The 20,226-nt window shown below is 41.5% G+C and overlaps 1 protein-coding gene across 3 annotated transcripts in view; it reads left to right on the forward strand.

Annotated features, from left to right (window-relative positions):
* Window positions 1–1,141: 1,141 nt before the first annotated feature.
* PIEZO2 (piezo type mechanosensitive ion channel component 2) overlaps window positions 1,142–20,226 on the forward strand; it is a 289,028-nt gene continuing 269,943 nt past the window's right edge. For all 3 annotated transcript variants that reach the window (XM_038127336.1, XM_038127333.1, XM_038127335.1), the window contains exon 1: window positions 1,142–1,499. In XM_038127336.1, the coding sequence (XP_037983264.1) occupies window positions 1,436–1,499 (64 nt within the window). In that variant the 5' untranslated portion in view covers window positions 1,142–1,435. The remainder of the gene's footprint in view (window positions 1,500–20,226) is intronic.

The following is a 20,226-nucleotide window of genomic DNA, read 5'->3' on the forward strand; positions in this document are numbered from 1 at the left end:
AAATATACTTGTATCAGATTCTGTTTGCATGTTACATAATATTCAAATATCCAAATGCTGTTATTCATAAAACAAAAGTCAGATGTCTGCATGGCTCAACACTTGTCATCTGAACCCCCCAAATGCAGTTTTAATTTTTTTCTTTAAAAGACCCTTTGTATTTTCCTGTGAGTTGTGTTCATGTTTGCAATAATTTTTCTCTGCAAGGATATGAATAATACTTTCTTTTAGAGAGCACGAGAAAGCAAAATATGCTTAATTAATTATAAGAGGGGAAAAAAAAACCCCAAAACAAACATTCAAACAAGACTTCAAGAGCAAAATCTAGGACTCTTTACATTTGAAGTGAGACTGGATGAGGTCCTTCACCAGGAGGAAGGGCTGAGAAATTATGTCAAGGACCACAGGGTCACTGCTCCTGCTTTCTCCTACCCCCAAATGAAGTTACCCAAAGCACTGCCCCCAGGAAGAGGATGTTCAATCTAAACTTCCCTCATTTAAGTGTGAGAGATTGCAATACATTGCCAAAAATGAAACACATTTTTACTTGTATTGATAACATCATTAATAACTTTCCATTTCATAGCATGGCTATTTCAACCCCGCCTGTGAGGTTCATTCAGTACATGCAGAGGGACACACCAGCTGGGCCTTGAAGCTGTCCCTTTAAACCCACAGCATTTTCTAACCAGCACCGTATTTTAAAGGGTAAAAAGCTTTCCAGAAAAGTCAAATACATTCCAGCCACCGGAGATCTATTTTTTTTCCAGGCGACAATTTTCTTGTGGACCTAAATGTGCTGCTGGAAGGGGAGGGGGAAGGGGGGGAGAAGGAGGAGGGGCGGAAAGTGAACAGATTAGAGAAAACCGCTCCTCAATCAAGGAAAAAACCCGTTAACAACAAAAAATATAAACGAAAAAACAAGTGAAGAAAAAAAATTGTTAGCACCCCTCCCGGCAAACCAACACGAAAAGAAGCGTTAGGGAAAACCGGCGAAGTTTTCAGCGCAGAACGGGAGCCGGCGCGGTGGCAGGACGGTCCCCGCAGGCAGGGGCGGGGGTGGAGGAGGCGCGGGGCGGGGCGGGTCGGGGGCAATTCCCTGGCGCGGCGCGGGGCGCTCCGTGGGTGCCGCCGGCTGGGCCCGCGCCGTCGGGGCGGCCGCTCCGCGCTCCGGGCGAGCGGGGGAGGGCGCTGGGGGGAGCCCCGAAGGGGCGGGCGTGTGCGTGCTCCGGGCCGGGGGTGCGGCGCGGCGCTGCTTGCCTGGGCTGCCGCCGGGATGCGGCGGGAGGCGTGAGGCGGCGCGGCTGAGGCGAGGAGGGGACGGGCGATGCTCCGCCGCCGCGGCGGCTCCGCTCACCGGCGGCCCTAGGAGCGGCGGTGGTGCGCAGAGAGGGACGGCTCTCCGGCCGGCCGGCCGCGACCCCCGCCCGCCGCGATGGCCAGCGAGGTGGTGTGCGGGCTCACCTTCCGGCTGCTCCTGCCCGTGTGCTTGACTGCCGGTACGTCCCTCCGTCCCTCCTTCCCCCTGTGGGTTCCCGGGCGGGTGCGCGTCCCGGGGCCGTGGGATCGCCGTCGCTGCCGGCCGGGGCCGGCGGCTTGGGGGATGCTCCGCTCTCCTTCCTCGTGGCATCTTCCCCGTTGCGCTATTTCTCCAAGAAACTTTAAACTTCGTAACTCGCCCCTAATTTCTTATACTTTTGTTGTTGTTATTAATTTTTGTCGCCGTTGGTGTGCACCCGGGGGTGCGGGGCTCCCACGTGTGGTGCGGTGCTCGCGGCGGCGGCACCGGCGTGCGGGGCTCCGCGGCTTTTCGCTCGGAACAGCTGCCGCTGCTTTCCGCGTCCCGCGTTATCCCTCATCCTCGGCAAGGCGTGGGAGAAAGGAGGATTCAGGGTTTGCCCTGCAGGCAGGCTGGTTCAGCCGCCGTGTTAGGGTTTCGGGAGTACTTTAAAAAGGGAAGAGTGAGTGTCTTTCAGAAGGAGCAGTTCTCAAATTTACAGAGGTTTTCAGGAGGTAGATTTTCCTCACTTTGTGAGAGAGAAATTTCAGTCTATTAAATCGCGTTACTTAGCAGGCGAACATCCAAGAAACTAATTATTTTTGGATGGAGAACTGCGGTGTCCAGCCATGGGTGAATATGTTACTATTAATCCGTGCCCTCCGCACAATTTGAAAAAACTCTGCAGAAGTCCCGATTGCCCGTTAGGTCGCAGGACTGCGGGCTGGCCTCGAAAGCCGCGGTTGCGGAGGGCAGCTCGGCCGGGGCTGGTGCCCGCCGGGACGGTGGAGGGCTTTGGGGCGGGAGATGGGGAAGGGGGACCGGGAATGGCACGGCACGGAGAGAAACCCATCGATGGTCAGCCCCGCGTCGCGCATCCTCCGCGGGCGGCGGAGCGGTGCCGGCCGTACCTTGCGCGGCAGCCGCGGGGCTCCCGGGCTGGTCCCGGCCGTCGCTAGCCCCTTCCCGCCCACAGAGCGGGCGCCGAACGCCGCGGCTGCCGGGAGCGACTCCCACTCTCCGTGCGGCTCCGCCGTCCTTCCAGGACCGCGCTGCCCAGCGGCCCCCGAAACACGCATCCTTTCCGGGGCTTTGCCCTTGACTAACCCCGTGGTGGCCCGGCCAGCGCCTCTCTATTTCCGCATCTCTCCCTCCACCCTGCCCGGGTGCTCCCGGGCTCCCTGCCCGACACTCTGGTTCCAGGTGCCCTCTCCTCCCTCCGACTTCTCCTCCGGGAAGGAGGACGCGCATCCCATCCTCAGCCCCGCTGGAGGCATGCGGGACCCAGGGCGCTCCCTGGTGCCTCGCGGTGTGCAGCCCTCCTGATTTCGCGGCCTGGCAGTGAAAATGCACCTTTTCCCCGTCGCTTTGCCTGAGGCCGTGTGGTGGGTGCTGTTAGCTCGGTTGTATGAGGGATGAGATGGAGGCAGCTTTTCAAACCATCACCAGCATCTGCACCCGCTTTCTGCTCCTTCTAGAGCCCGCGGCCTCCCCGCAGGTGTGCAGCCCTAGGCTTGGGTGGCCAGCACCGGTGCTGGGAAGGGCACAGTTCTGCTGATCCATGGCAGCAGATGGGGGGCTTTGAGGCTGTCCCTGTGCAACCAGGCGTCTGTGCCTTGGTGGCTGGTGTGCAGGAACGCTGTGTGCGCAGGAACTGGGTGACAATGCATGGGGCAGGTGGTGGGATGCCCTCAAAGCCCAGGGGTGTGGGTGTCAGGCAGGTCTTTCAATGCCAGTGTTAGTCATAGATCTAACTCCCTGTCTGGAATCAGCCGGGCCCCATATTTTCTTTAAATTTATGAAGGATCTTTGAAGTATGAGGATGAATTTACTGGAAAAACATGTGGGGCAAAGAAAGGATTCTAGAAAAGAAGTGGCATTTAGGTGAATTTTTTTTTAGTATTATTCTAATAATATAATAGGTTGCTGTGCTATTAAAATAGAATAATTAAAATTATTCTGTCAAGTGCTCAGTCACACTCTTTCTGTATCAAAACAAGTTTGGATAAAATGGTTTTGCTGTCCATATTCCTGATATTTAGTAATGCAGAAGTACTTTCGCATTGCAGTAATACTTCCACAGATGAGAACTGATGTTGTCATGAATTGCTTATGCTCATAAATCTTACTCATCTGAGGATTAATCGAAATATAAAACCTGAAAGAGCCACTTCCCATCTTCAGTATGAAAAAGAAATCCCACTGTGGAACTTTTGGGTTTGGACTTAGCGATCTTGTTCAGTTGGATTTGAGAGAGGAATTAGTAAGTGGACAAACTGCTTTTCTCTTACCTTAGTTGGCTGTGTCTGCAGGTGTTATTTTTTTCACTTTTATAAACTCGTAGCAGAGCCCTCACTAGGGTGAAACACAGTTCAGCCTGCTTCACTCTCACACTTACCTTGTGTCTGCACCTGAGTTATCCCTGAGCCATCACTGAGCCAGTGCTCTCTTCCTTTCCAAAGCATCAAGGAAGTGTTTCATGGGCTTCTGGAAAAGGCTTTTTAGAGTGATGGTTTTTAGTATGACTTACGGTGAGGTTACATCCGCAGCTGAAAAGCTGCCGCAAGGACTCACTACGAGACTGATGCTCTTGTGTCTCCTGCCCCTGTCTGGGCACTGAATGTGTCTGGCCCTGCCAAAAGGGTGGAAATGCAGAGTGGTTCTTTTGGTTCAGAATCCATTGTGTGTGATTTTAAAATGCCCAATTACTACAGTTTCTTATCATGGTATAATTTGGTTTTTTGTTTCTAAGACTAGAAAGTAATGAGGTTGGAGAGCCCTGACCAGGTATGTGGAAGGCGGTGTCAGCTGTGGCAAGCTCATTAAAAATAACACATCTGCTAAGCTGAAAAGGGATTCTTTAAATACTGAAAAGGGATTCTTTAAATCCCCTGAAAAGGGATCCTTTAAATACTGTTAAAATGGTTAATGCTTTAAGTCTTAATACCTTAAATACCTTAAGTTTACATACTTTTAAAATAAATACTAATGCTAGTTTGCATTTATGAAAAAATATCAGTTTGCTGGGATGAAATACTTTCCAGGCACTGATCAGTACCACATATCTGACAAAACACAATTCCTTGTAAGAATTTTTAAGATCAGATCTGTAGCACTGAAATCTAATCATGTGCAGGTAAGCCTCCATTTAAAGCTCAAGAATGATGGGTCTTGAGTGTCTGATGAAGACCGGAAACTTAACATGCACAAAATGAAAATTTTTGGAGATTGAAAAGCTTATTGTAGGCTTCTGACTTCAAGGTTGATCCTGTCATTTTATTTTCATGATAAAAATTTTATGTGCAGTCCAGTGTGATCCTAGAGTTTGGATAGTAACTTAGAGTAATGTGAAATTTATTGCAAATAAAGTAGTGTGTTTGGTAATAAGACTGAGAGAGTTGGGTACTTTATTGGATTTTTTTTTCAGTGTGATTACTACAATGTGTTATTTTTTTCTCTACTGTAGTAGTACAATGCTGAAAAAACAAGTAACAAAATAGAGGAGAGGGAGATTTTGGCACTGGTGGTGCAAAGTGGGCTCTTTGTATTTTGTCTTTTAAAGCTTGAGCCTTGGTGTGAACCCGTCTTCTTTTGTTACTCATATGTACTTGAAAAATGCAAGAAGTGATTTTTCATGTGGAAGTAAGGCATCAGAGCAATCTTTTGGTAATTGCTTTCTTTGGTTTATAGAGACTTGAACCACAAAGCTGGCTTACTTAATAATAGTTTTTAATTATACTGCTTCTAATTGTTTTTGTTCACACACAATTCATTAGTTTTCTCTTAAGCAAAAGATGGTTATTTTCAAATGGGGTGCTGGGGAAAAAAATGCTTAGAAAATTTTTTCAGAGGCTGACTTTCTCTGGGTTTTGACTGATGCTGTTGGATTGTGTGTTATCAGCAAATGGGCTTCAGTGAGGTAGTTGCCTGAGCCAAGTGCTTCCCAGAAGTTACACTTGCTTTCTGAACTCTTGAATTTTGACCCAGATGAACTAAGAGTTGTAGAAGCTTCTAGAAAGTCTAGAGTTTTCTGCAGGGTTGAGTGCAGGTATCAGTGTTTTGAAAGCAATGATAGGTAAAAATAAAGTACTTCAGAATTTTTTTTGGTAACAGAGTTCAGATATCATTTGGAAATTTTCACAATTGTCTTTGAGCCAAATGCTTGAACTCCTGGTAAATAGCAGGAATTATTTTTCTTCATTTTATTTCTTTTATTTCTCCTTTCAGCAATCAGTACTCATGAGACTGATACTGAATGAATCAGAATTAGCATCTCTTCAGGATATGAACAATATGTTACAGGGAACATTTCTTAAATCATTACAGTATTTTCAAAAATACATATATTCACCTGCTGGAAGTACCTTAGTGGGAGTGAGGTCTGTGTTCTGCCTCAGAAGGAAAAGGTCAATTCCAGGCTTGGGTGATCTTTTATCCCCAAATTAACAAACATTGATGAAAATTTTGAAGGGGAAATACCTGAATTACTACATTACCAGGTATTAAAATGCTTCTTAAATTGCATGTTTGAAGTGTATTTCAGAATCCAATACCTCCCTATGTGTTTTGCTGCTCTGAATTACTGCTACTTGCATTTGCTATAGAGAGAATAAATTGGACAGCCGTAATACTGAGGCAAGCCTGTGGAGGCAGCGAACCATGCTGTGCTTGGATTATTGTTTATTTTGTGCCTGTCATTGATTTCACTGGAGGTGGCTGTTCAAGAGATGATCATAGAGTATGATATTTTGTTTCAGTTTTCAGGTGACTGATTTTTTTATGTGCCTGTCTCTGCAGGTGATGTCGTGGTGATGATGCAAGACTGTTCTGATGCAAGACTAGAGGGCAGTTTGTGTAGCTGCATTGCATGTGACAGTGTAAACATACAAATCAAAAAACTTTGACATATTTTTAAAGCTGAAATAAACTTCCTGTAGATGGGGAAAAATCAAGCTTTTTATGCTCTAAAATTTGTCAATTACTGAAAAGAAGGCAAAGATGAGACTGGTGGGGGTTTCTTATCATAATGGCGACATTGGGGAATATTTATTATGATGTACCAAGAGAATGATATGGACCAGCCTAATAAAAATTCACATAGATTTCCCATTACGTTCTAAAACTCTCTTGTCCCAGAACACTCGTAAAAGTATTAGTCACAGCAACAAAAAGTCTAGGAACCATTAGTGGGTAGCATGCTGAAAAAAAGTTAACTTGGATGTTAGTTTGCAGAAGAGATCCTAAACCAGCTAAAATGGAAGCTTTCCTTCCCCATTCAAATGATTTAATTTATTTTACCTGGCTTCTTTGATTACAGGAAGTTTTGCCTTGTTCAATGGGAGCATGTGAAAGGTGTCAAATGGGAGCAAAATATACACAGCCTTGCAAGAGCAACATTTTCCAGGCTTGTAGGCACGGGGTTAGATGTTCTTGTGCACAAAATGACATTGCAATCTCTGTGGCTTCCACCTAGGGTCAATTAAAATCCAGAGGAAAGAGTTTTTGGAAGAGTGGGGAGGCAGCAGTCTGCTACAAGTGCAGTGCTCCCTCTCTCTTGTGTACCAGCCGTCTTGGGTTGCCTTTGCTTCTTCCCTAGTGCTCAGGCTGAAAAACCACTTAAAGATGAAGTACACAAAAAACAGGATTAAAACTTGTCTCCATAGGTTCTTACCTTCTCTACTTATTTATCCTAACCATTCTGTAATTAAGTGGTTTGAATCCACTTAATTAGTAAGATGAGCTAAAACCAGAACCTATAAGTTTGCAAGGGTTAGGGTTTACCTGGTGGGTAACTTGTTCCACAGATAATGTTGGACATGGGAATGGAAATCAGTGGGAGACAGCTGACTGGTGAGAGTTACTTGAAGAAATGGGACAGTTTGCCTGGTGACTGTCAGAACTGGGGAGCTCTTGCAAATCATGTCATGCATGACATTCCCCGTCTTCGAAATTGCAGGTAGAAAACTGAACTATTTTGTTTGTTTGTTTGTTTTTTTTATTTTCTTTTTTTTTTCTTTTTTTTATCAGAGCAGTCAATTCAAAACATAAAATGACAGACCTGTGTGTATTTGGTGATAACTCATTTTTTGGTAGATGTTTTGGATGCAGATCAGGGAAGAGAATGATACTATTATTGTACCTGTATGTGTGTAGCTATGGTGCTTTTTCATTTCAGGTATTTGCTAAAAGTCCAAAACTGCAGGAAACAACAGCTGATATACAATAGGCAGGGAGACAGAGTTCAACAGTTTTAACCACTTAAACATAAAAATAATTTAATGTTACGTCTTTACCAACATTTTTGTTGAAGTAGCAGAGTTGCAAATGCCGGCAAAAGACAAACAACTTCAGAGTGGCTGGTTTGCTAAAAGGACTCTTGGAAGGAAGTATCATCCAAAGGATTGTAGCTGAAAGGGACACCAAATTATGTCCTCCTTCAGAACAGTAAAGTCTTTTCTACAACTGTGTAACTCTGAGTGTTTGCACTCCACATTTTCTTTTCTACAGTCTTTTCACTTTGGAATGATAGCCATTGTGAAGCTGTGGTGTCTATTTTTGCTTTTTTGCTTTTTTTGATAATGTTTCGCTTGAGGAACATCAGTCACTACTTTCATGTGTTAGACTGTATCACTCTGAAAAACAGACTGTTTAGTTTCCCTTGTAATGAATGAAGTCAGCAAGTTCTAATTAGTGAAAAAGTCTGTGTAGTCAGTAGATTGTACTAGCCTTTCCAGTATCTTTAGGTAGTTCTAAAGATATTCTAAGTATGATTTGCTAGCAAGAGGCTGTATCATTTTTTTCCCTGTACTGCAGCAGGTTGATCAATATTTGTAACTAAATCAATCCAGATTTGGTTTTTAGGGTAAAAGTTTTCTGTAGCATTACTTTAGTGATGATCACAGATCTTCATTCTGTTGCCTTGACAGGTCTGTGGGACTAAGCAGGTCAGAAGCTGGTAGTGTGTAGATGAGAAGTTTTCAGAATGAGTGAGGGAGCCTTCTCATTCTTTTACTGAGAGAAACTGGTATACTGGGAGTTATTTTGTCAGATAAATCAGCTATTTTGATGTGTTTGTTCGAAGTATATCCTTTGATGCATTGTGTTCAGGATGTGGTTGTATTAATGCACTTCTCTTTTCCTGAGGGTCTTACCTGTCTATTTCCTATATGAAGTAGGCAGTTGTAAAACCTGAATGTCACATTAAGGTTGCTATTATGTATTTTAATTTCTTTTACATCATTAATTCTGAGCTGCAGTGTTAGCTTTGATAATATCCTGTGGCAATGAGTTCCACGGGTGAATTCCACCATGAATAAAAAGAAGTACTTTTAAATGAATTTTGAGTTTGTTGCCTTAGTAAATAATGCTTTGGATGGGAGAAAGTATGTATAATCACTTAAATCAACAACAGTGTAGTGTTCTATTTACTCTAACACTTTAGAATAACATTTGCAACTATAAAATCAACCATTAAGATTAACTGTAGAAATTAACAACTCTGAGTTTCCTATCAATTGTCCAGTTCCGAAGAGAAAGGGATAAGGATGATGTGATTCTGCCTTCTCCATAAAAAGGGAGTTTCAGGACAGGGTACCTTTACAGCTTGTATAGACAGCACAATGTAGCTCTTCTCTGAATTCATTCAGGCAGTCTTTAGTTTGGAAGGTGTTTTATAAAAGTAAAACTTAAAGTGACAGTGTGTTTGTGAGTGATACACTAATCACTCCCTTTTGGGCAAAATGTTCTAAAGCCTGGGACTCCAGACATTACAGAGTCTGTCTACTGTTTCCAAGGCACTAATTAGTTAATATATCTTGACAGAACCATAAGTTAAAGCTGAAGTACTAAGGGGTATTCAAGTGGGGATCAGTTCTGTCCCTTGATCAGAAGTTGCATAGGCGACTGGAAAAGGTTTCCTGAACAGTTAAGGTGGTGTGTTCTGGACTCCTGTTGTGCTGAAGCATGCCAAACACAGTGTGGTTAGAGATTGTAAACAAGTGCTGTCTTTTTTCTAGTTGTGCTACTAAACTCCTTTTGCTAGCAGTCATGTATACCAGGTTGCATGTATACATTATTTTTAGTTTAGCTTTTTTTTTAAGTGCAGATGTAGGTGGCAAAGGCTCAGAAAGGAATGGTCAGTGAAACATGCTGGGTAGCCAGTGTAACCCCCCCACTTTTTCAGTTTGATAGTAGTCCTTTATCCAAATTGGTAAATCTCCAGCTGTGAAGGGTGATGTTGATTACACCATTAAGCATCTCTGATGATGCTGATTTGCTTGTCAGGGAAATCTAGCAAACAAGTACAGTGACACTTATTCTGAATTTTATTTTATTACATTCTCATATATTGGGAGATGTCTGGAACATGCAAAATGATTGCATAGAGGCTACATCTGTTTTTGTTGTGCTTTTCTTTCCTAGTTATATTTGTGGCTTTTTAAAACACCTTTTAGAATCACAGTTTCCTGGTCACTAAGAATAGATTATTTCATAAGCCAAAGAAAAGTGAGGGAAACTTGTCTCCACAAATCCTGATGTATGTAGAAAACTTTTACAACCATAAATAAACATTAGATCATGTTGTCATCTGTGACGATATTGTCAAATACTGTCAAAGCAGTATTCAAAAACATGTTTCAATTCATTGCTCCTTCTCTCCATGCTTAGAATTAAAAACCCTGCCCTATTACATTCCTTAATAACACTGTGGTTTTTTGACACAGTTACATACTTAAATACACTTCTACAAAACAACAAGGTAAAAACTACATGTTTCAACCCTTCAAAACTTTGTCAGAGACCAGACTTTCTGGTGCATGTATTTTGAAGGGCTCTTTCAGTTGCAAGCACAGAATTGTAATTATTTTCTTTGGTTTTGCATGAGTCATTGACACCATCAACATTTTCTTTGAGGGCAGTAATTTTATATTTCTCTATAGAAAGTCATAGAGAAATATTTGTGCCTTTTCTGAAGGCTAAATAATAAAATTGTTTTCTTCAGGTTCTACAACCTTGTTGTTGGCCAAAGAAATTCTGTTGTGATAACTGTATCATCAGCTAGAAAAGCTGTGCAGTCCACTTGGTTCTTCTCCTTCGTCCTTCTCCTCCTCCTTTATTGTCTAGACATTTAACTGTCAAATAACTGTAAAGATCTGTGAAGTATGACCCAAATCATCTTGTTTGTTAGCTAAATGTGGGGTGTGTGTATTTGCAATATAGTGCTAAGTAAACAAAACCCACCACTTCCATAGCTTATTTTCTCAAAATTGAAAGGAAATCAATAACCAGCTTTTAAAAAATTTGCTTTAAACAAAGTTTCTTGCTATGTTCTTAAATCATCTGGTAAAGATAATCAAGTTTATGACTTTCTTCTATAATTTCAAAGTATAATTGGGCAACACCCCCCAACAAACCAGTGTGACACTGTGTCTATTAGTGAAAATACATTTCAACTGGAATCTCTATAGTTCATGGTTTTCACTACACTTATTATTATTAACCTGTATATAGACTTTGTTGTCACGTGTTCTCTAAGGCTGTAGTGTTTTACTTGTTAGCCATTTGTTTTTATTGAACTGAGTGAATGAATGCCATCATGATGCTGTTGGTGTATGTAAACATGGCCTGTTTCTTGCAGCTTTTCATTGCCATTTGCATGTAAAGCTTCACAGTTGCTTGAAGATCTCGACAAATATTTTTCTTGTTAATTTGCTGAAAACATAAGTAAACATACTCATGTGTGTTTGAAAAAAGATCCTTGACGTTTATTGTTCCACAATTGTCAACTTTTGGCAGCCTCAATAAGCCTCTCCTGATTGCCTACATTTTTATTATAGCATGCAGACAGACTGAAGGGTACAAGATGATCCCACTGTGCTGTTTGGAGGCTAGAAATCAGGGTTGACCTTATGATTTAAGTTCACCCCTCCCTTTAGAAAAGTCCAAGTTAAAACAGAAAAAGAGGCAATACCAAAAATCTTGTTTCCTACAACTTGGCTGCTGGGTGAGCCATACTGGCAACACTAAGGAAATGGCAGAAGGTCCAAGTGGTCATTAGTGTGCCCCAGAGGATGAAGCAGTTGGAGTTGCTAGAATTGCAGAACAAGAGTATCAGATTATTTCCTGCCTGTATTTACTGTTACTGTATTTGGGGGAGTTCCGTTTGTTTCTTCCCCCTGTGGAGTTCACCGTTTCCTGTTGCTCTTGGAATGGAATAGCAGTAAGATTGTTCCAGTGCTACACAAAATTGCAAACTGGAAGGAACAAGGATGTCCCATTACCAGAGTATCCTGCCTGCATAATTAATGTGTGTTAGTTGTCCTTGAAACACTCAGAAATGAGAATATAGTGATTGTTTAAAAGAAAGACAACAGCTTAAAGAATGAACTAGCCAAGTGACTGGAATGAGCCTGTATTTTGTGGAGAAAGAATAAGGTTCTTCTGCAGGGCGAGTAATTCCACAGTTGTTTGCTTTGGGTTTCTTGTGCCTTCTTTTGAGGTTGGCCCCACCCCTGCCAACCCCTGCCCCAGGATTCTGGGGTGATTACAGGAGGAGCATTGGTCAGTTTCTCTTGTTTCCCTCCTCACAGCATCCCAGGCTGGGAGGCACCTCAGGAGATCTTCTCTCCAATCTCCAGCTCAATGCAACCCTGAATTTAACTGTGATTGCTCAGGGCTTTTTCCTATCTGGTGTTGAAAATCTCTGAGAACAAGAGGTCTACAGCCTATTCCTGTGCTTAGTTAATCTCACAACCATTAGGATTTAATTTCATTTATTTTTCTTCATCTCTTATATCCCCCCAACTTTCATTTTTATCCATTGTATCTCAGTAGGCACCTTTGTAAAGAGCCTGGTGCTGTCTTTTCTATAACCTCCCCTTAGGTCAGGAGACTGCTGTGAAGTGACCACAAAACTGATTTGTCTTGGAGCTGAATGAGCCTGGGTCACTCAGCCTCCACTGTCTTTGGGACCCTCCCCTGAATTTTTTGAAATTTATCAACATATCTCATTTCCTGAGAGGGGTCAAAATTGCATGTGGTTTAATGATAGCTGAAGAAAGGAAGTAATCCCTTCCCTTGGCTATGCTGCACTTGATACAGCCCAGGGGCTTATGTTGATCGTCTCAAGGGACACTGGATAGGGAACTTTTTGACCTTGTTTGAGTGTAACAAAAGAAAGCAGCCATTTAAGATTTTCATTGTTCCTTGAAAGAGAAAAACCAAACAAAAAGCCACTCTAAAACACAACCCTGAACTTTCAAACTGCGATCAAAGGTTCACAAGTAAAAATAAATTGATGTTTGGATCTTATATGTGATTAGTCAGCATTGCTACCCAGGCAGAACTTGTAGGAATTTTTCTTCCTCATTTTTCATTTAAGAACCTAAACATTAAGTCTTTGTAGTAAATCCTAAACTCTCTCTCCTCACATGAAATTAGATGCCTCAGTATGTTCTTCAAGGTGTTCTAGTTGTGGCTTTTGAGTTTTGATCCTAAATTGTGTAGCAGCAGATCTTGGAAGTCCTGCTGGAAGGAGTTGTTTCTTCAGTCTTTCTGTAAACTCACTGGTACCTCAAATCTCATGAAAGTGCAGATTTCCATTCTTGATGTTAAAATAGATTAATTACAGCCTGTATCTGTAGGGCATGTTTGATTTGCTGTGTTTGAGTGCATACGAAATGCAGCCAAAAGCTCAGAAAAGTTGAACTTGTGTTTCTCATCTGAATGTGCTGATTATTAATGAATGTTATTCTGTGACATTGGCACCAGTATCAGTCACTGATTTGCAATGAATGGAATGATGAATTAATACAAGACCTACAAAGTTTATTCCCAACTTCAAGAACTGTCCAAAGCTGGCGGTTATAAGGAGCTAACTAGCCAGTAAATTATTGGCATTATTTTCCCAGCAATCATGTTCACATACTTGAATATTTTTAATTAGTCAGTATTTCTTGTTATTCTGCATTAGTTTGACAGCTAATTTGTTTTAAAACCACAGGAAAAAATCAGCTCTGCATGTTTCTTTATTGCATTCTTTTCTCCTACATGACCTCCATCTCCTGTAGAACTGACAAATTACTTTTAGCAGTAGTTATTTTACTGTTGGGTTGCAATTTTGAAACAAGTATTTGAAAAACTAGCTTGTGTTTTGGCCATATGAAACACTTTGTGCTGATCATTCAAAGAATCTGTTGTGCTGGGTTCTATAAATCCAGCAGAATTGTCTCAATTTTTTTTTCCCCCCTGAAAACTGAAAGATTTATTATTTATTTCTTTGACTGTAGTATTCAGTTAACTGTGCTGCTTTCAGAGGGTCAACCCACTGTACATTGAAAATTCCCTTCCCTAGCCTCTTTCATTCTACAGGAAGCATGGGAGGAGTTACAGTTCACCTATATGAAAAGTTGAACTGTTTGTGGCATGTAGCATTTGATCAGGCAAGTTATTGGTTCCAAAAGTTACATGCAGCTACTGTTTTCTTCTCTTGTTCTGCACAGGTGTGCCCTTGGGTGCCAGGTGATTAAAACATGGAGAGCAATAGTTGGTGTACTTGTGGTTGCCTGGATGACTTTTCTGAGGACTCTTTATGCTGTTGTAGTTGTGGGAAAAAGAGTCAAGTCTTCCTGTAGCATTTGCATACAGTCTTCTTTCAAATTTGCATTTTTCACTGTCTGTATCCCTTGCCTTTTCCTTTCTTTGAAAGATTAACACCACTCTGCCATGCAGTACTGCAAATAAATTACGTACTATGTCATCTGTTTCTCAAACTGGTGTTTTACTGTGAGATTATCTTCTTTTCTAATATAAGACATTGAAAAAGTAAATTTATATCTGTAGGGAAATATCAAAATAGTGTGTATTTTAAAAATTGTTTTAAAGATACTGGTAACTTTAGATTTAGAGTTTCATAAAGATTGTGTAACCAAAATGTTCACATTTTTCTGATATTCTAGCAAGGAGTAGGTGTATCTCTCCTAGTATGTGAGAAATGAAATAAAACCCAAAAACTAGGGAAGATGGGCCTGACTGTCACAATTGTCAGACTCCAGGTAATTTACTGAATCATGCTTGCTTGGAGGTACCCATCTTTTTTGCAAATCAGATTCAGCAAGTTTCCTGTTTGCATCCCATGTCTGTGCATAAGGACTGAATCAAACATTACAGAGGTGGGGGAGGATGAGCATGCTAAGGAATAGCATTTTTAAAATTCATATTACTGTAAAAAGTAGCAAGGTAAGGTAAAAGGTAAGTCAAGGTAAGCATACACTATTTTCTTTTTTCCTTCAGGTAGTGAATATTAAATAGGCTCAGTAATAAATGTATTTGTAAAAATTTTTACAGTAATTGATACAGTTGTATTTTTTGGCATGTTGATGTTGACAGCTAGGATTTGTTTGTTTGATTGATTTTAAAACCTCTCTTTTCAGGTCAGCCGATTCTTTCAGGCATGATGCAGATACATATTTTTAATTTTTTTTTTTTAATACACCATAATGATTCCCAAGGAAATTGTCCAAGAACAATGCTGCCAGTGCCAGAAGATTAATGCCAGTAAAATGCCAGTGTCTGAATTCCATTAATTAGGTAACATATAACACACCATCTTCACAAAGCTGAGTAAATCAGAGGAAGATGTAATACCCGATTAGAAAGAAACTGCTGTTGTAACTTCAGATAACTAATAATCAGCTTGTCATTCTCTTCAATACTGAGGTATGTTTGTATCTGATTAGATTGTTCCTTACACTTAATATAAGAAATAATCTGAGATTCAATCTCAAAGTCAGCAGAAGGCATCTGGTTAGTGTAAGACCACAAATGATGGCAATAAATTAATGGTGTCATGGGTGTGCACAAATGGGGGAGAAGGAGACATTAAGAAAGTTTGGGCACAAAGGAAGGAAAATGTCTTTCCTGAAGTGGTTAATCAAAACTGTAGGTGAAGATACTCTTGCTCTTGTTCACAGAACTGTTGTTAGCACAATAAAGTTACTTGTTTCATGCTGGTTTTTATCAAAATCCTGGCAGAAAACATTGCTTTTCAAAGGCTCCTGCCACAAGCAGTAACATAATTGTCTCTTCTCATGAACATGGAAAAAAGATTCCTTAGACTGTCAAAGTAGCCTTTGCTGCTAGTGTTTTTTGCTTTTTTTTTTTTTTCTTTTTTTTTTTTTTTCTTTTAATTGCTGCTGTCTGAAAACCAGATTCACGTCCCTTATGGATGTTGAGTGTTCTGAAGAAAAAACCACAAACAAATTGCCTCCTCATTTAATATTGTCCTTTGCACTTTTCTTGCAAAAGGAAACTATGAAAAGATTGCATACTTCGTGGCAGTTCAGCCTGGCTTCCTGTCAGTTTTATGTTATGGTATAATTAGCTCATTATATGTTTAGATTGCCTCTAAGAGGTCATAACTAATAAGGTAGAGGCAATATAGAGTAGGATAGAATAGAATAATTTAGGTTGGAATAGACCTTTTATAAATCCAGTTGTTGACCTGGCACTGCCCCCACTAAACCATGTCCCTGAGCACCACATCTATATGCCTTTAAATTACCCCCAGGGATGGTGACTTTACCACTTTGCCAACCTTTTCACTGAAGAAATTTTTCCCGATATCCAAGCTAAACTTACCCTTGTGTGACTTGAGACCATTTCCTGTTGTCCTGTCACTTGTTACCTGGGAAAGGGGACTGAGGCCCATTTTGCCACAATGTCCTTTGAGGTAGATGTAGAGAGAAGTAAGGTCTCCTCAGTGTCCTTTTCTTCAGGCTGAATAACCCCAGCTCCCTCAGCTGCAACTTGTAAGACTTGTTCTCCAAACCCTTCACCAGCTCCACTGTCCTTCTCTGGACATGCTCCAGTACCTCAATGTCCTTCTTGTAGTGAGGGGCCAAAAACTGAACACAGGATTCAAGGTGTGACCTCACCAGTGCCCCGTACAGGGAGACAGTCGCTACCCTGGTCCTGCTGGCCTCACTATTTCTGACACAAATGACCTTGTAGTATTTGAATCTTTGTACCTTGCATTGATTTCTTGTGAATTTTGAGTGGTCAGCATCCCACAGTAATCATCTGTTGTCTTATTTTGGAAATAATGTTAGTCAAATATAGAATGGGTAGTGCTACCTGAAATATCTTATATTTAAAAATAATTATAGCAAAGATGTGACATGATGGTTTTTTTGAGTCAGAATTGCTGAAAGTAGTAATATTAAACTGTTATATAGTAATAATTTAGATTATGATCCTGTAAGAAAAATCAGAATCCTTTCCCAGTATTTAACTGGGAAAGGGGGAAAAATCAGACTTAGACCCAAGTACATTTCTTAGATATATGATGGGGTTTTGTTAAATTGAAAGCAGTTACTTTCAGTGCACTGACAAATCTGAAATTTGGTGTATGACCAAAAGAAAAATAATCTGAAAAAACTTAACTATATGAATTAGGTGTGAATATGAATCATGGTACAATGGTAGCAGTTTGATTTCATTAGGTACCTGTGTAAGACACATGGATAAGACTGAACACCATGATCACAGTTTTTGCTGGCTTCCTAGGGAGTAAAAATGGAAGCATTTAGCATTCAAAAGGTCTCTGTGAAAGGATGTACTAGAAAATCCAAAGATCCTGTGAAAGAGCTATGAGATGAAACAAGCTAAGAAAAATCATAAAGAGAATAAAAACGTTCAGTGAGTGAGTTAAATTTACCATGGTCAAATCCAGAAAGCTGTGCAAATGGTTTGCATGGTTCAGAACACAACCAGTAGTGCTGAAAACATCTGCTGGGTTGTGGGTCAAAGACAGTGTAGCAGCAAATAACCACATGGCATTTTTGCCAATGCTCAGTGTCATCAGGCAAAGTATCTGCCCAGACTTCCAGTGTTTGCTAAAAAACATACCTGTGGATTCATGTGTGTTTCTTTCTGAAGATCTCTCTTTTAGCAACTTGTGAATGACTTTGTCTGTTGAAAGATTTCAAAAGGTTTTTGTTTTCTTTGTTTGTTGGTTTCAATGGCGTCTGTGTAGACATCACCAGTTAAACTGCCCAGTTTATTGGATGGGATAATGGTTCTTTTACAAAGCGTAAAATTTTGCAGAGGGAAATCTGGTTTTATCTTCTGTGCAGTAGTAATGGATTATCTTGCTGATTATGTTGTCTTCATGGCATTACTGAATTCCTTAATGTGTAGTGAAGTAAATCAGCTGACAAAAACATGAGAGTGTAGATGTATTTAGTGTTACTGCATGAAGTGATCTGATTTGCTTTTGTGGTAAATGCTACAAATCTGCAACAGAAGTGTAAATTAACGATTCCACCAGTACTAGAATTAGTAGATGGAGGAGTTTTACCCTGAATTATCCTTCCAGGTGAAAAAGTATGACAATCCTATCCCTGGAACAAGACTGAGACAGCAGAATATTAAAAAATTCAGGCATAGAGGTGGGAATGGATTTCTTTTTTATGTAACTAGGAGGGTATGTGAACACACAAAGGAGGCATTTGAAAGTATATATAAAGTAGCTGGTGGGTGAATTTAAACTCTTCTAGCAAGAGATAAACAGATTTCCCTAGCCCACAGTAAAATACTGCCCACATTTTCCAGCAAAGACGACTGTAGTGGGTTGATACTGGCTGTATGCCAGGCAGCCATGAAAAGCTGCTCTCTCACTCCCCTCCACAGCTGGACAGAGGAGAGAAAATTTAACACAGGGTTCATGGGTTAAGATAAGGACTGGGAGAGATCACTCATCAAATACCATCAAGGGCAAAACAGGCTCAACTTAGGTTATGAAATGAATTTATTACTAACAAAATCAGAATAGGACAGAAAGAAGTAAAATAAACCCTTAAAAACAACTTCTGCCCACCCCTGCTTTCTTTTGCATCCTGCCACCAATGGTGCAGGGAGGTGGGGAATAGGGGTCATGCTCGCTTTATCACCCGTGGCTTCTTCTGCTGCTCAGGGAGGGGGGTCATTCCCCTGCTGCACCATGGGGTCCTTCCCAGGGGAGACAGTTCTCCATGAACTTCTCTGGCCTGGCTCTATCTCATGAGCAACAGCTCTGTGTGAACTGCTGCAATGCGAGTCCCTACCACAGGCACCAGTACCACTCAAACTGCTGCAGTGTGGGTCACTCTTCCATGGGGTGCAGTCCTCCAAGGACAGGCTGCTCCAGCCTGGAAGCAGGGCTGCTCTCTCCACAGGTCTGCCATGGGGTCACAGCCTCTTCCCAGGCATCCATCCATAGGTGCAGGCTCCTCCATGGGCTGTGGGTGTATCTCTCCACCCCTGTGGGTCTCCATGGGCTGCAGGTGGATCTCTGCATCCCTGTGGATATCAAAAGGCTGCAGGGGCAGAGATGCTTCACTGTGATCATCATCACAAGCTGCAGGGGAATCTCAGCTCTAGAGTCTGGAGCAGCTCCTCTCCTTCCTTCTTTGCTGACCTTGGTACCTGCAGAGTTGTTCTCACTCCGCTCTTCTCTGGCCACAATAGCACAACAACTTTTTAGTTTCTTTCTTCTTAAGTCTATTATCATAGAGGTGTTACCACTATTTATGATTGGCCCAGCCTTGGCCAGCAGCATGTCTGTCTTTAGAGCCACCAGGGATTGGCTCTGCTGGACATGGTGAAGGCTTCTTGCAACTTCTCACAGGAGCAACCTGTAGCTCCCCTGCTACCAAAACCTGGCTATGCAAACCCAATACACTTTCCTTTTTAGAACCCACATGTCCTCATATGGGAGCTGGTCTGCTTCTGAGCTTGTCATTTTTCTGGAAAAGTCATGGTTTATAGGGATTGCATTGGTGTGACTCCAGAAAAACAGTAACCTTTATTGGAAGTAAATGGAATCACAATTGAAGAAATACTAATTGAGTGTAATTTACTGGCCTGCTGAATGTCACAGGAAAGAGCAATTAATGAGGACAATAATTATATAATAATGAGATTGTAGGGGAATTTGGTATTTCAGGTCATTTTAAGCCCCAGTTTATGAAGTATTTGGAGGCAGGTAAATAAGAGCAGTTAAGCAAAGACCAGGAGAGCGGGCAAATGGAGTATGAGGGCTGAGAGTGCAGAGAATAAGGAAGATGTTTAGTAGAGTGGGAGATGGGTAGGAGGTTTCCATAATAAAGGGCAAAGAAATCACTGTCTCATTTGAGAAATAGGGAAGTGAGTAGATGAGTTCAATGAGATTAATGATGTTTGGAAGCAGGATAGGAAACTGAAGAAGATATCCAACTAGGCCAGCTGGCAGAGTGATAATAAAAACATCAAATAACTCTGTCAGTAGAAAATATGCTAGCTGTGGTGGCCAGCAAGAATGTGTGGCTTTTAGAAATTACAGGGAAGGAGGTGACAGAATTTCCATAGAAAACTGAATTAAGTGATACAGAAATAGAGAATTAAAGATTACATCTAACAGAACTAGAAATTCAGAGAAGAGTCAAAGATTATTGCATCAGTCTTTCAGAGCACCTTTGGGAAGGTGACTGGCATACAAGAAGAGACACCAACAGTTACAAATATAAGGTAGTGCTGAAAAGAGGGAGTGGTGAAGAATATGCATTCCAGAATGGAATTTGGTATTTTGGGCTTGGGATTTCAAGGGGTGAAGTGTGTTACTGTGGAGATAGTGATCTAGTTTTGTGAATATCTGCCTCTAGTGTGACTTGATGTGCTATTTCCAGAGATGAGTGAAATTTTGGAAAGATCTG

The sequence above is a fragment of the Motacilla alba genome, chromosome 2, assembly GCF_015832195.1.
Source record: "Motacilla alba alba isolate MOTALB_02 chromosome 2, Motacilla_alba_V1.0_pri, whole genome shotgun sequence".
NCBI classification, from domain to species: Eukaryota; Metazoa; Chordata; class Aves; order Passeriformes; family Motacillidae; genus Motacilla; species Motacilla alba.